Source organism: Syngnathus acus, chromosome 19 (assembly GCF_901709675.1).
Source record: "Syngnathus acus chromosome 19, fSynAcu1.2, whole genome shotgun sequence".
NCBI lineage: Eukaryota > Metazoa > Chordata > Actinopteri > Syngnathiformes > Syngnathidae > Syngnathus > Syngnathus acus.
In genome coordinates, this window is record NC_051103.1 from 3481073 (window position 1) to 3495252 (window position 14180).

Below are 14180 nucleotides of genomic sequence, written 5' to 3' on the forward strand. Positions count from 1 at the left end.
GCTACTGCTACAAAACGGTGTTTATTTTGAAGGTCATTCATGTGGTGTCTTGATAAACCTGACCTAGACATAGCAAAAATGAGGATAAACCACTACTGTCTGAGTGAAATTTTGAACAGATGATTTGACTTGTAAACAGCATCTCTTAATATTTGATGCCGTTGATCAGTAGTATTTTGGCGCTCCCCTAGTGGCCCGTGTCCAATGGCCTTATGTGGCAAATAGCCCCTAGGCTGCCGTTTGGACACTAATGGTGACGTGTGTAGGGCTGCACGTGTATTGGAAAACTGCCATATGGTGGTATGTTATTGACATGCACTTTAAGAAAGAAAATTTGTTTTTTAATGTGGCCTAATGAAACGAGCTGTTTTCTTGCCTTAGTACTTGTAATTATTTTAGAAGATGACAAGTCATTGACGCAAGTTAATGTTAACATCTAACTGATCTCCTTCAGATCAAATAGTTCATTTCCATCCCAAGTTTTGGCATGACTTTGCTCAATGCAATGGTCCGGCCCAATACTGCCATAGCACTCATTTTCCAATATGTTGTGCAGCCTTGATTGAGTGCAAACGCGCAGCGACGGCAAGCGACCGCGCAAGCGAGACTTTTGTGCTTGTGTCTTGCAAGGTGGAAGCGAAGCTGCACAAAACGAAGAGCAGGCAGACTGAGGCCATGAGCCCCGGGATTGGCGAGCGGGGCGAGCGCAAAGGAAGAAATCACCCCAAGAAAAGCAGTCGCCATGTGATGAAGAGAAAGTAGCCTGATGCATGGCTGGCCAGAGGTGACATGGCAATCAAATATGCAAGGAGAGCGTACACACATTTTTTAATCTCATTTCCTTATTTGTCTTGCAGGGCTCGCTCACGTGGCGTCAGAGGGACGGGAGCCGTTCCTCAAATGAAGATGAGTACCATCTGAGTCACTGAGTACGTCGACAGAAGTGAACCGCATGCAACGGAGTGCCGTCTTTCTTTTTGCAGTTGTGCGAGGCAGAGGAAGAGTCCAAACGATGAACACCGGCCCGGAGCGGACCTGGACCCGAACCTTCAGCAGACCTTCGCCTGTGACGAGCGGCCAACATGAGGCGAGGCAGGGTGGGCAAAGCAGCCAACATTTAGGGGGAGAGTATGACTTTGTTTTTCCTTTTGTGCTTTCTTTCCCGCCCTCCCTCCCTCCAATTTTTCACTGGGTGTGCACACTGTCTGCATGACGCCTCTTTCTTCTCAGCGCTGTCATTGTGCAATATTGTTTTAAAGTGTTTTTTTTAATACATGGAGTGAACTGTAAAGTTTGTACTGTAATTGTGTGCCTCTGTACCTGAATTACATTGAACTGAATTCAAGTGCTCCATTTTCAACATTGGCATGTGTAGTCTAGCTGTACATATTGAGTTAAATGTCAACATACAAACTGAAATCATTTGAAACATTCTCTATGATAAGGCAATTGTGAAATTAGTCTCAAACAAATGAGTAGAAATATGTCATGTTAAATATGCAGTGTCAGGCATTTCTTTTTACGGTGCAAAGAAAAGCTGAATGTATTCTAAATTGTTGACAAAAGCCAAGTAGCCTGACACACATAGATGCAAATGACAAGCGTGTCGAGTAAGCGTAAAAAGTCTGCGTTGCGACCAATGAAATTTGTCTTTGGCAAACTTTTTTGCAACCCTGCTGTAAAATGGCCACTGAATTCAGAATCTTGCTCCATGTTGGTGCATATTTTTTGTACGAGCCTTTTTTTTTTTTTTTTTTTTTTTGGCGGTTGAATCGTCATGCGGGTGTTTTTGTGAATAAAGTCGACTTTGGTGTGTTTTGTTCCTGTGGGTGGTCTTTGTAAATAGTCAACTTTGGTGTCAGTCATTCACGATGAGCCTCAGTTGATGCTGCATCTCTTGAATATGAAACTTCTTGCATGTTTTGTTACAGGTCTTGAAGTCTTCATTTACCCTATTCAATTATACCAGGGCGGGGGGCGGGGCCTGCGGCTCCTCCCGGGGGGCGGGGCCTGCGGCTCCTCCCGGGGGGCGGGGCCTGCGGCTCCTTGGAGGGCGGGGCAGCCTTATGTATTTACACATAAATACTTGCATATATGCGTACACTTACACCAAGCGAGGTTCCAATTGCAAAAGCACCGGCAGGTATATGCTCAGCCCTGGGATCGAACCAGGTTCTTTCGGGGCAAGAGGCCGTGTCATTAACCAGTCGAACATTTCAACCTGGCAGCCCTCGGCCGTCTGCACTGTTTTGTACTTACCCAACGCGCGCGGAACGAAATACTGAACGGATGAGAATGACTCGAAGTGAAAGCGGGGTGAAAGCGGGATGACCGCCGAGCTCGCCACGTTTGGCGAGTGGCTCCGTCGCTGCGCTAGCACACCTGAGACCCCGGGTTCGACTCTCCACCACTGCGAAATGTACTGCTATGTATGTATGTATGTATGTATGTATGTATGTATGTATGTATGTATGTATGTATGTATGTATGTATGTATGTATGTATGTATGTATGTATGTATGTATGTATGTATGTATGTATGTATGTATGTATGTATGTATGTATGTATGTATGTATGTATGTATGTATGTATGTATGTATGTATGTATGTATGTATGTATGTATGTATGTATGTATGTATGTATGTATGTATGTATGTATGTATGTATGTATGTATGTATGTATGTATGTATGTATGTATGTATGTATGTATGTATGTATGTATGTATGTATGTATGTATGTATGTATGTATGTATGTATGTATGTATGTATGTATGTATGTATGTATGTATGTATGTATGTATGTATGTATGTATGTATGTATGTATGTATGTATGTATGTATGTATGTATGTATGTATGTATGTATGTATGTATGTATGTATGTATGTATGTATGTATGTATGTATGTATGTATGTATGTATGTATGTATGTATGTATGTATGTATGTATGTATGTATGTATGTATGTATGTATGTATGTATGTATGTATGTATGTATGTATGTATGTATGTATGTATGTATGTATGTATGTATGTATGTATGTATGTATGTATGTATGTATGTATGTATGTATGTATGTATGTATGTATGTATGTATGTATGTATGTATGTATGTATGTATGTATGTATGTATGTATGTATGTATGTATGTATGTATGTATGTATGTATGTATGTATGTATGTATGTATGTATGTGCTAACCAAACCATGAATGTATGTATGTGCTAACCAAACCATGAATGTATGTATGTACTAACCACGAATGTATGTACTAACCATGAATGTATGTACTAACCAAAACTGTGACGTTACTGTGCTTTGCGCAAACGCTGTAGCGGTCCTCAAGTGTGAAAATCCTGCAACAAGCAAAAAGGCATCGTGAGAAACGGCAGCAAACGACAAACATTCGCTCGTGTGCAGACCTACCTGCGAAGTGGCCACGCGGGAGGACGCCATTTTGCTTCACTCGTATTTAATGACTCCTTCCGTGCACACCGGTCTTCAATTCACCTGAGCCTGACGTCACGTCCGCCAATCAAAACCTTCTTCTCCTGCTTGTCCAACGGCGCTTTGCACGCTTGCGCATCCTGGTGACTGCTTTGGCAACCTTGCAATCATTGCAGAACACATCGACTTCAGGTGCCCGCTGTCGCCATCTCCTGGTCACCTTCCTATAAATTTACAGCCTGCTCGCTTTCTGGTCATGGTCATTGATTTTACTGTAAATAGAGTTAGACTCAACTTTATAAATAGGACTATTACAGTCCATGCTTTTTTTTGTTTAACATTTTTTTAAATATATATATTTATTTATCTATGTGTATATATAAACACATGTATGCATGTATGTATGCCAAATCCAACCAGGAGAATAATACACATTACAATGCTTCTGTGCCAGACTCCGGAGGCGTCGTGAGCTCCAAAAGTGGGTGGGCTGTTTTGTCATAACTATCATCCCCAAAAAGCCCTTAAAATCACTACAGATCCTTTTAGTCACCAACAAACTTCCTTCTCTCACTGTGAATAAACAAAATACATAATGCATTTTTTTACTGCACCAGCATTGAGGGAATCATCAAATAAAAAAGCAAACAGTACACATGATCACTGTTCATGATGTAATATCTTCTAAATAATCAAATTACAAAAACAAGTCTGAAGACATGTGAAATAAGCAGGAACTTAAAGACTGTCCTCATTGGCTTCCTGTTACGAGAAGAGAGGTAGGTGATAGTCGGGGTTGTCAAACAGCAGGGGCCTTTTCGGCGGGGAGGGGTCCCTGTCCGCCTTGAGCAGTAGTTTAAATAGGCCCGTGCCGATGTTCATGGGACTGCCCGTGATGATGCATTCGGACACGCCTGCATACAGGATGAACACCATTTGGTCGGTCAGTGACAAGTTGACAAAGGCCACATTTTGAAGCTACTTGGCTGACAGTGAAGGAGGCATTGTTGATTTTGACGCAACAACTTGTCAGGTGCATAAATATTGGGACACGGACACAGATCTCATCTTTACGCCAGTCACACCACCACAACGGATTGGATATCAAAGTAATACTGAAACTGCAACCTTTCATCTTCAAATTGAGGCAATTTACATCCAAATGAGAATGGTGGAGGAAGTGAAAGGTTGTAGTTGCAAAATTCTCTCAGCTTTTTCACACAACATGAGAAAGAAGAAATCCCAGAAGCGTGGGCCTACCGCAGACGGAGTCCTTCTGGCCAAAGTAGGCGGCGTCAAAAAGATGGTCGGCCGTTTTCTCAAAGGATGCCAGCATGAGAACGCTCTCCTTCATTTTGGCCAAGCCGAACCTGGTGATTCCAAGTATCTCCCCCTATTTTTTTAAAGTCACAAAGTATGCTTATGTTACTCAATCTAACATTGGACTACACCCCCCCCAAAAAAAAAAAATCCCAATCCAATTTCTAATTTTGATGGTCTAAATTTGTCTGGCCTGATACACAAACAAGAGACGACACCTTGTAGGACATGAGGTCGGCAAGAAGCATGACGTGGCGCCGGTCGATACTCATCCCGTGGTTGACCATTGTGTACTGGATCTCGTTGATGATTGTTGCCCTGGACGCCTCAATTCCCAGCGTCTTCTCCACCTGTGTCAAATCAAAGCACCACAGTGACATCGGGGTCAGGAGTGCCACGTGCCTGTCGTCGGACACCCGGGTCACATAGAAAGCAGACAAAAAGCACAAGTAAAAGGTTGTTTTTTTTTCCATTGCACCTCATAGATGTTGTTGGAAGTGGTCCTGCTTCCATTCACGCCGTGGGTTGCCATGACAGCTCGTAGATTATCACCCTCCACCAGCAACTTGTACTTGTGCTTGCCGCTCTGCTCGTCGATGTGAATGACAGCACGGGCCACCTCGGGTATACCTTGAACCACCACCTTTTAGGCCAAGAAATGAGATTGTGATTTGGAAGAGAAGGCAGCTTTTCATGATTGTTGATAAGAATGGTCCACGAGCACCCGGTCTGCTGCACTGCGTAATACAATGAGATTTGGGGGGGGGAACTTTCACATTTACAACTCGCGTGCATTCTCACCTTGGGAAGCTCGGCCTTAAGCGACTGCATGACGTAGTACATGGAACTTTTGTTGTTTTCCCGTGGCGACACGCACACCACAGCCTCGCCGTGCACGGCAACGTCTCCCGGCTTCACGCGCAGCTTCGACGTGCAGATGGAGTAACGCACAGTCTCGGCGTTCACCTAGGAAGGCCGACCAGACCGTCATGACCGTGACTGTGCGTGAAAACAACGGACCTTTTCAGAATGTTCGAACACAAGAGGCGCCAAACTAAGTCCGGGTGGCAGAAAGGTGAGTGGCTATCTCATTACAGATATAAATATTCCCAAAAAGTCTTTGTTTCGTTATCTTTCATGAAGTTACAGAGAGGAACTTGAATGTTGTTAAAAGTCAATCATAATTGAAGCCAAATGTGGCGCTTTCCTCATTCGCTCAATGACAGGCAGGTTTGTTTACAATTTGAAAGATAAGTCGGAAGTACAGTGCGATGTGTTGTACCTCCAATCGAAGCAGCCTTATTCGCTCTAGGGACAATTTGACCAAGATGAAACAGTCATCTGGTAGGAAAACCTCTTCGATGTATTCGGAAATCTGCAAAAGAAAAACAAGTGCCATCCCATTTCTTCTCTTCACTCCAGGATCAGAGTAAGTTGCGGAATACCTCGCCCAGGAGCGTTTTCTCAATCCTCCCTTTCACCAGCCGGGCAAAGTCGGCATCGTTCTCAATGTCCAAATGCGCGGTGATGATCGGCGTGCTGAGCGGGGAGCATCGAAATCACAAATAAGAAATACTTGAGATGAGAGTTGTATTCAAAATCCAGCCACTTTTCACTCGTCTTAACAAAGCCTTTCAATGTCTGACCTGATGTTCTTCGAGGCGTTGATGATCTCCTTGATGCGAGGGACGCCAAGAGTGATGTTCATGGACGCCACACCGGCAAAGTGGAAGGTCTTCAGGGTCATCTGCGTTCCGGGCTCTCCGATGCTTTGGGCACACAGGGCCCCCACAGCCGAGCCCGGTTCCATCTGCGCTCTGCGGGACAGCGGTCATGATTGGAAGGCAGCCTTGAGGCAACCAAAATGTGTCAGCCAGCAATCCAACCTCATGTATTTGTTCCTGCAGGTTTCCAAAAATTTCTTTAGCTGCGTAGGTGTAATGCGGTCCAGTTGATAGAGGACCCCCGGCTGCAGGCAAGTCAAGAAGGTGAAAAAGATTTGAGCACATGGAGATCTCAATGTTCATATTCGGCATCCACCTACCTCGCTGGTGCCGTTGTCGTTGATGCCGTACTTGTCTCGTGTCTTCTTGATCCGCTCTGAGACGCCCTTGATGAATTTCTTGACTGCCTGCAGACGGCCAAGAACAAGCGGTGAGAGAGGAGTCAGCTGCAAAGCCATGCGCATCGCATGCTGTGCTTAGGACACAGCACAACCAAGCAGCTGGGCAGGCCATGCGTTGCGCATTTCAGGCTAGCAACAAAGAGTACGCGCTACTGTTAGCCGCAAATGTTACGTACAAAAAAAGTCACATTGTATCGGAAGGAATGTTTCAAATACACAGTTCTAGGTTCAAAGCAAATGTATTGAACTCCAAAAGAGACATCCATGCCAGGTGTACTTTACATGGCAGACTGAGAATCACTACTTCAACAAATGAAGCTTTTGGGTTTCAAAAATTAGAACAATGACACTCCATTCAGGTCTCGGCCACGATACCTGCAGGTACTTCTCTGAGCCTGTCTCAGTTAGCGCCTATACAAAAAGTTCAACAGCAATTACCATACACACACTCATTCACGTCGTGAATCCAGAGTAGGACGCCTTCTCCAACACAAAAGAAATTCATAGTCGCATTTCTTTAAAGTTGATCAGAACACTATGGATTCACTAGGCTTCACCTTTTGGGACTTTTAAGGAATAATAATAATAAAAAAAACATGACAATTGGACCGATCTCAGAACACAGATGGGCTTCGACGTGTATACCTCCAAGAAGCTGTCTCTGCAGCACATAAAGTCGGCTTTCTTGATGATAGCATCTGCTGCCAGAACCAGCTCGCCCTGGCTGAGGGTGGGCTCGTCTGGACACGTGTGGACAGCCTGTGGGGACGCAAAAGGGAAGGGTAGCGGAGAGACAGTTATCTTCATTGGACGACATGGGTGAAAAAAGGCAGCCGTTGACTACTTGGTAGAAGGTGAACAGTTACCAGCCTGGCGTTAGAGTGGTGCAGCTTGGTGGAGCTATGAATTCATTTAAGTCCGCAATACGTTACATATTCTTTCTTTATTACTGATGTGTTTAGCCAAATGTCTTTGGCACAGACACAGGCGGTTGTGGTGCAACAGCTCACATCAGAAACCAGACAAAGTGAGGTGTAAAGAGTGTGTGTACATCCATATTTACCCGGATGTTGTCTAGGTCCCTCTTGAACTCCAGCGGTTCATCCTTGCCCTCCATGTAGGTGGGGTCCAGCCCGTCACCGCCGTAGATGAATTGGATGATATCGCCAGTGGAGCTTCGCACCGTATGGTCGTACTGGGAGCACAAATCTTCCAGGGACTTCACCAAACGGCGCTGTCAAAAAAAAAAAAAGAGGTCATTCTTGTGAGGTTTTTCTTTTTTTTTTGGGACTCCCTTCTAACTTACCTGCATGTAGCCAGTCTCTGCGGTTTTCACAGCCGTGTCCACCAGGCCCTCACGGCCGGCCATTGTGTGGAAGAAGAACTCGGTGGGTGTCAGACCAGAGTAGAAGCTGTTGGCCACAAAGCCTTTTGCAGCGGGCAACTGTGGAAATTAAAAAGCTTTTTTTCCAGAAGAGAGAAAAAGGACACGCACTAAGCAGTTTGGATATCCGGGCCCCTACTTTCGAGTGCTTTTCAAAGTGAGGCAGGGAGCGATTTTCAAAACCATCAGGTACTCGAGATCCACTTATGGCCTGCTGGCCCACGCAGGCAATCATTTGAGAGATGTTAATAAAAGATCCTGTATGCACAACAAGGAAAGAGGAATAGTCTCAAGTGTGCATGGACACAAGTCAAGGTAATTTCATTTGTTCATTGCACAACTGCGCACAAAAAAAGAAAAACAATGGCACTTTGATTGTGAGGTAACCATGTGGACTGATGGAGGCCGGATGTAGACTGCCTCCCAAGTGGGGCACTTGTAAGTCAAGATAGAGCTGTTAAGATGAACAAAGACTTGCCTTTGGAGCCACAAAGAGCCATGGTCAGAGGACTGTTGCTCTTGTCCAGCTCCCTGAGGCAGGCACTGCCAGCACGGTCTCTGATGACTGACAGCTCTCTCAAGATAAGCGCCTGTCGACCAAAAGAAGAAAAATAAATGAATCACACCATGTGCAACCAATCTCCAAGCAGACAATTGAAATCATATGGCGCAAGTCCAAATGCCAAATGCAAACCTCCAACGTCTCCTCAGCTGTGCAGCCAGGCTGTTGCTGCAGCTTGCCCGTCTTCAGGGCTTCGATGTACTCATCACATTTGTGATAGCCGTCATCCAGCAGGTCCTGCTTGGCCTTCAGTAAACCCTGGCCGGGCGTCACGTCCCCGATACCGATGGAAAAGCCTCGGTTAGCTGCGAGTAGTTTAAAAAAACAACAACGGCACCCTGAATATCAAGCAAAAATCTCTTGAAGCCCTGGGAAAGAGGTGATGACGTACAAAGATAGGCAGGGGCGAGTCGTGCCAGGCGAGACATGGCGTTTGCCGCCTCCAGCTCTCCCCAGTCTCTCAGCAGGATGTAGAAGATATTGTTCTTGGAGCCCGAACCCAAGGTGCTCTTGTCCAGGCTGCCACACATCAGTTCGCTGTTGTGGATGACCACGACTGGAAACAATTGGAAGGGGAAGGTTCAGATCCAAAACAGAAAATGCAAACCGTAAATCGCTGCTTATTACAACTCAGGATCATATCTTGTGGCGTCTTTGCGCAAAGGAGCTTTAAAGTGAGTAGAGGAGCTTCATTTTCATCAACCCATAGCTGGCAAAAAGTGCTTTGCCGCCATCTTGTGGCAATTGCAAATATTTTTGAGTTGGTGTTTATTACTCGCGGGAGGTTTCAGTCCCGACCTGTGACAAAACAGCAGGGTTCACTATACGCTGTGTCGGCAAACTTTTGGTTGCTTACAGGAGTCGTTGTGGCACAGGTCCTCGCCTTTGCCGCAGTACTGCTTGCCCTTGGTGCGCAGGTTGGCCTTGACGGGACAGTCTTTGTTTGGCCTCAGGATGAGGCTGAATATCTGCTTGCCCGTCCACAGGGCCATGGGCTGGAGGACACAAAAATTACACACATATGAACAAAGCAGCAAAAAAATGCACAGCGTTGTCGCACCAAATATTTTCTTGTCACTTCATAAATACCAAGTGAGATAGAGAAGTGCTTCGGAGTGCAATCCATACCTTCATTATGGACGGGCGAGGCAACGTGATCTTGAGTTTTTCGTCCTGGCCGACGAGGATGGACGCCGCGATCTGACACGTTTTGGATCGGTCAAAGAAGGTGTCCTTCAGTGTCAGAAGATAGCCCGCTAGGAGGGACAAACAAGCATGTTACTTAACCCTTCTCTCACAACGTCAAAAAGACCTGACTCGATTTTAAAGCACATTATGTACGTAGTTGTACTTCAAATCATGTGAAGTAACACAAACAATATGCGAGGGTTTAAACGGTCATTAGCCAAAGCCCGTCGTTACCTGTCAGGAAGTCCTGAATAGCAGCAATCAGCGGCTCGCCATTTCTTGGTGTGACAAGATTAGCTTTTGTCTGGGGGGGGAGAAAAAAAAAAAAGTCGGAATAGAAGACAACGGGGCAAAGAAGTCCGCCAGCGGGATCGCCGCCATGTACCCCCATGAGGATGAGAGCCTCAGCTTTGGCCTCCTCGGTCTGAGGCAGGTGCAGGTTCATTTCGTCGCCGTCAAAATCAGCATTGTACGGTGTGCAGACGCATTCGTTGAAGCGAAACGTCCTGTGCGGCTTGACTCGGGCCTGCCAGATTGAAAAAATGGTGAGGGCCACACATGGGAAACGTCTGGGTGGAAGGATGAAGCAAGCTTACAATGTGAGCCATGATGCTGAGCTTGTGCAGCGAGGGCTGCCGATTGAAAAGGACGATGTCTCCGTCGATCATGTGCCTCTCCACCACATCGCCGAAGCGCAGCTCCTGCGCAATCTTCTCCCGGTTGCCGTATTTTAAGAACCTACCCGGAAGTAAAGCGTTTCAGTGGAGAAAAATCCACGCGACAACTGAGTGCTGACCCGTCACGTCACCTTTTCATTTTGTTGCGTCGATCTTGGATAAAGTTGGCCCCGGGGTGAACATCTGGGCCGTTGCGGACCAGTTTCCTCATGAGCTCCAAGTTGGCTTTGTTCACCTTCCGGAACACCATCATACGGTCAACAAACAAGATGAGCCAAAGGCATCGTCAGGGGATGCGGCGGCGCTTACCTTCTCCGGATAGGTCAGGATTTTGGCCACATGCACGGGTACGCCCACTTCATCGATTCTCAGGTTGGGGTCGGGGGAAATGACGGTACGGGCGGAAAAGTCCACCCTTTTGCCCGAAAGGTTGCCTCGGAAACGACCTGCGGCATCAGAGCACTTTCTTGAAGAACATTTCGCAAAACAAGTATTTTCATTTCTGTCTGTCTACAAAATGCAGCCTGTAATGGACGCCCACCAACCTAAAAAAAATAAGCTTCCCGAGAAGGCGGCCGCATACCTTGCTTGCCCTTGAGTCTCTGCACCAGGCCTCTGGTCCACTTCCTGGGCGCCATGTTAAGCGGGATGCCCGATAACTCGCTGTTTATGTAGAGCGCGCACTGCAGCTGCAGGAAGTCCCAGTCCTCCATAATCATCTGCGTCTTGGCGCCCGTCATGCGATGCTGGACCACAAGAGTCAAAATTCACAGTAAGTGGAAGATTTTTCATTTTTGCAGCAGGGCTCAGACCCTATTTATGAAGCAAAACAGTGAAGGTAAAAAAAAATTGAAACCTTTCTGATGACGTCATTGAGAAAGATGATCTCGGTGAGCTTCATGGTGAGGTCGTCCTCGTTGGTGCCTGACTTGAGGTCGCTGACCACAGAAGGCCGGATGCAGAGCGGGGGCACCAGCAGGCGAGTGAGGATGAGGTCGGCCGGCGTGCCTGCCTCGGGATTCATCAGCAGCAGCGGCACGTCCTCGATGGGAATGCGCTTGAAGATGTTCAGCACCACCACAGGGTTGAGGTTTTCCTAAACACCAGACGGCCGTACACACGTCACTCTCTTTTTCTTTTGCCAATTAAAAATGCCAAGAACAAATCGATGCATGTTTTTTTGGGTCACCTGCGCCCGTGCCAAAAGAGGCTCCATGAGTTTGTTGTGCTCGATGGCCTCGTCAAAGGACTGCAGGAACTCAGACACGAAAGGCTCCACGACCTTCTTGGTGGTTTTGTACTTCTCGTGGATGATCTTCAGCAGGCCGCACTTCTTCACCATGCCTGAGCAAACGAGACAGATGGAAAGACCGTATAAGAGCGAGACAGCTCCAAGTCTGATGGATAATTTTGCGGCAGGATTTGTCACCATTGAACGCCGAACAATTGGGACACACGCTTTTTTTGCGGCATTTGTCGGAGATCTTCTTCTTCAGCCCTCGCTTCTGTAAGTAGGCCAAATTGGGCCTTTTCACCATGTCCATGAACTGCAGCTTGTCCTCTTTGCTCAGCAGGATGTTCGAGCACGTTTTGCAAACCATCTGGAGGAAAATAAACACAGTTTGCATTTTTATGTTTTTTTTTTAATTCATCATTCTTTTATATTTTTACATTTTGTTCTTACTTTTGCCACTATTTTTGTAACTGGATTTTGATTGAAAAACAGAGGTTGGAGGTGGAGATTTAAGAATTTGCTTTTATTTAACTCTGCTGCCAGGTCACCATTGCAAGAGAGTCTGTTCTCCAAGATATATCATAAATCGTCACTATTAGCAATTCCACACTTGCCTGTAAGATTCCTATGGTGGCTTTGAAGTATCCAACGTGAAAACACGGAAGCTCCAGATCCAGGTAGCCGTAGTGTCCCACGCAATCGGCCAGATTTTTCCCACATGTTAAACAGGGCCGGTCTTTCTCGCTGGTCCCCTGTGTGACAAGAAATATGAAAACAAATCAACACACAACCAATGATGTGTTTCGAATGACTCGCTTAAATACAGCATTTCTATATACCATGCGGTGATCCAAAACTCCATAAGGCAGCGGCGAATGTTTTGTGTCCTGGCTGTACAGATTCTTGCTGACCACCTGAATGTGGGCCTGCTGACGCATTTGATCAGCTGATTTCACTCCAAAGCAAATGTGGCTTCTGTTGAATTGAGAAAAACAAAAGAAATTGGTAAACTTGAGGGACAACAACGCACTAATTTTTTTCTGCTTCTGAGATTTACTCTCTTTGTTGTCATTGGAAAAAAAAACAGAACAACCTGGAGAAAATAACTACAACTGTCTCCTGGGGGGTAGAAAAGTTTGAAACTTTATATAAATAAAACAAGTTGTTGGCGAGAGATGGGTGCATTTCCACGGGTTTTGATAATATCATTTAATATTTGTCTCAAGAAAATGATAGTTGGAATATAGAATAGATCTTTATTGTCATTGTCACACATGTACAACGTCAGTCTTTTGGTGAATGTAAATATACTTTCGACCCAATCAGTGTCATGTCCGCTATCGCGACGCCAATGTGAAAGATTATGCACCACTTGCACGTGGTTGAATGACACAAGAGAAAACAGAAACAACATAAAAAGTAATACAAGTTCGTAAACTGTCATGACGTTAGATTAAGCCAGCTAACTCAAGCTAGCGAGCGACTCACATTTTCTTGGCCACGTCCGTCTCTCTGAACTGCTCCTTCGGCATCTTGGCAGTGCTTCGCTTCCTACACCAATGTAGAGAAATGTTTTATCTTCTCATTCTAGCCAGCAAAAATAGCGGAAATATAACTTCACAACCGCATGCTGTGGACTAGCCTAGCAAACAAACACACGCTGACATTGTACGGTGGCCGGTAAGGCTGACAAGTCGATCCAAGCATCGATAACATAGATACTAATGTGTGGATCGATATCAACTCGATGCCAAACCGCTAGTATCGATTCTTACTCTTTATATGATTTAAGTTATTTTCATATAATTAATGTGTATAGTGTGTGGATCTAGGAATTTAAGAAATGGGGAGACCAAGAATATGAAAATGACTACTTTGTAGATTGTAACATAAAACAACAATATAGTATTGATAGTATGGCATGGTTAAGAACTCCACAAAAAATGTTTAATTTGCACAAAACATGTAATTTAATAGGACAAACATCTAAAATAGCTTTTTTTTTTTAACCTAAAAGTATTAGTAAAACACAGACAGGACACAAGGGGGCATCCCAGGACCATGAAGTAAAACCTACCTCCAGTACCAGTACCTATTAATCAGGCAAGCTGAGTATACTGCTTACCATAGGCGGTTTTACAGGGTGGCAGGGGGTGGCAGATGCTTACCAAATGTTTTGCCACCCCAATTGGTAAGTGATCGATCAAAAACAAATTCAAAATTTTCATAGAAATGTTCC

General features: G+C 45.3%; 1 protein-coding gene across 2 annotated transcripts; it reads right to left on the reverse strand.

Annotated features, from left to right (window-relative positions):
- Positions 1-4216: 4216 nt before the first annotated feature.
- polr3a (polymerase (RNA) III (DNA directed) polypeptide A) lies at positions 4217-13473 on the reverse strand. Of its 2 annotated transcripts, XM_037277760.1 has the most exons (32): positions 13430-13473; positions 12781-12916; positions 12556-12693; positions 12137-12308; positions 11897-12051; positions 11564-11803; positions 11291-11453; positions 11017-11153; positions 10839-10942; positions 10627-10768; positions 10416-10556; positions 10265-10334; positions 9971-10098; positions 9699-9837; positions 9234-9398; positions 8975-9147; positions 8759-8870; positions 8420-8538; positions 8203-8340; positions 7960-8130; positions 7542-7655; positions 7272-7307; positions 6816-6902; positions 6658-6740; positions 6418-6588; positions 6217-6310; positions 6054-6146; positions 5573-5737; positions 5250-5414; positions 4990-5121; positions 4712-4844; positions 4217-4365 (listed from the first exon to the last, which is right to left on the reverse strand). In XM_037277760.1, the coding sequence occupies exons 1-32, from the start codon at positions 13471-13473 to the stop codon at positions 4217-4219; spliced, it is 4209 nt and encodes a 1402-aa protein (XP_037133655.1). The 2 variants fall into 2 exon arrangements, with proteins under 2 accessions (XP_037133655.1, XP_037133656.1); XM_037277761.1 differs by lacking the exon at positions 7272-7307.
- Between the last annotated feature and the right edge of the window lie 707 nt (positions 13474-14180).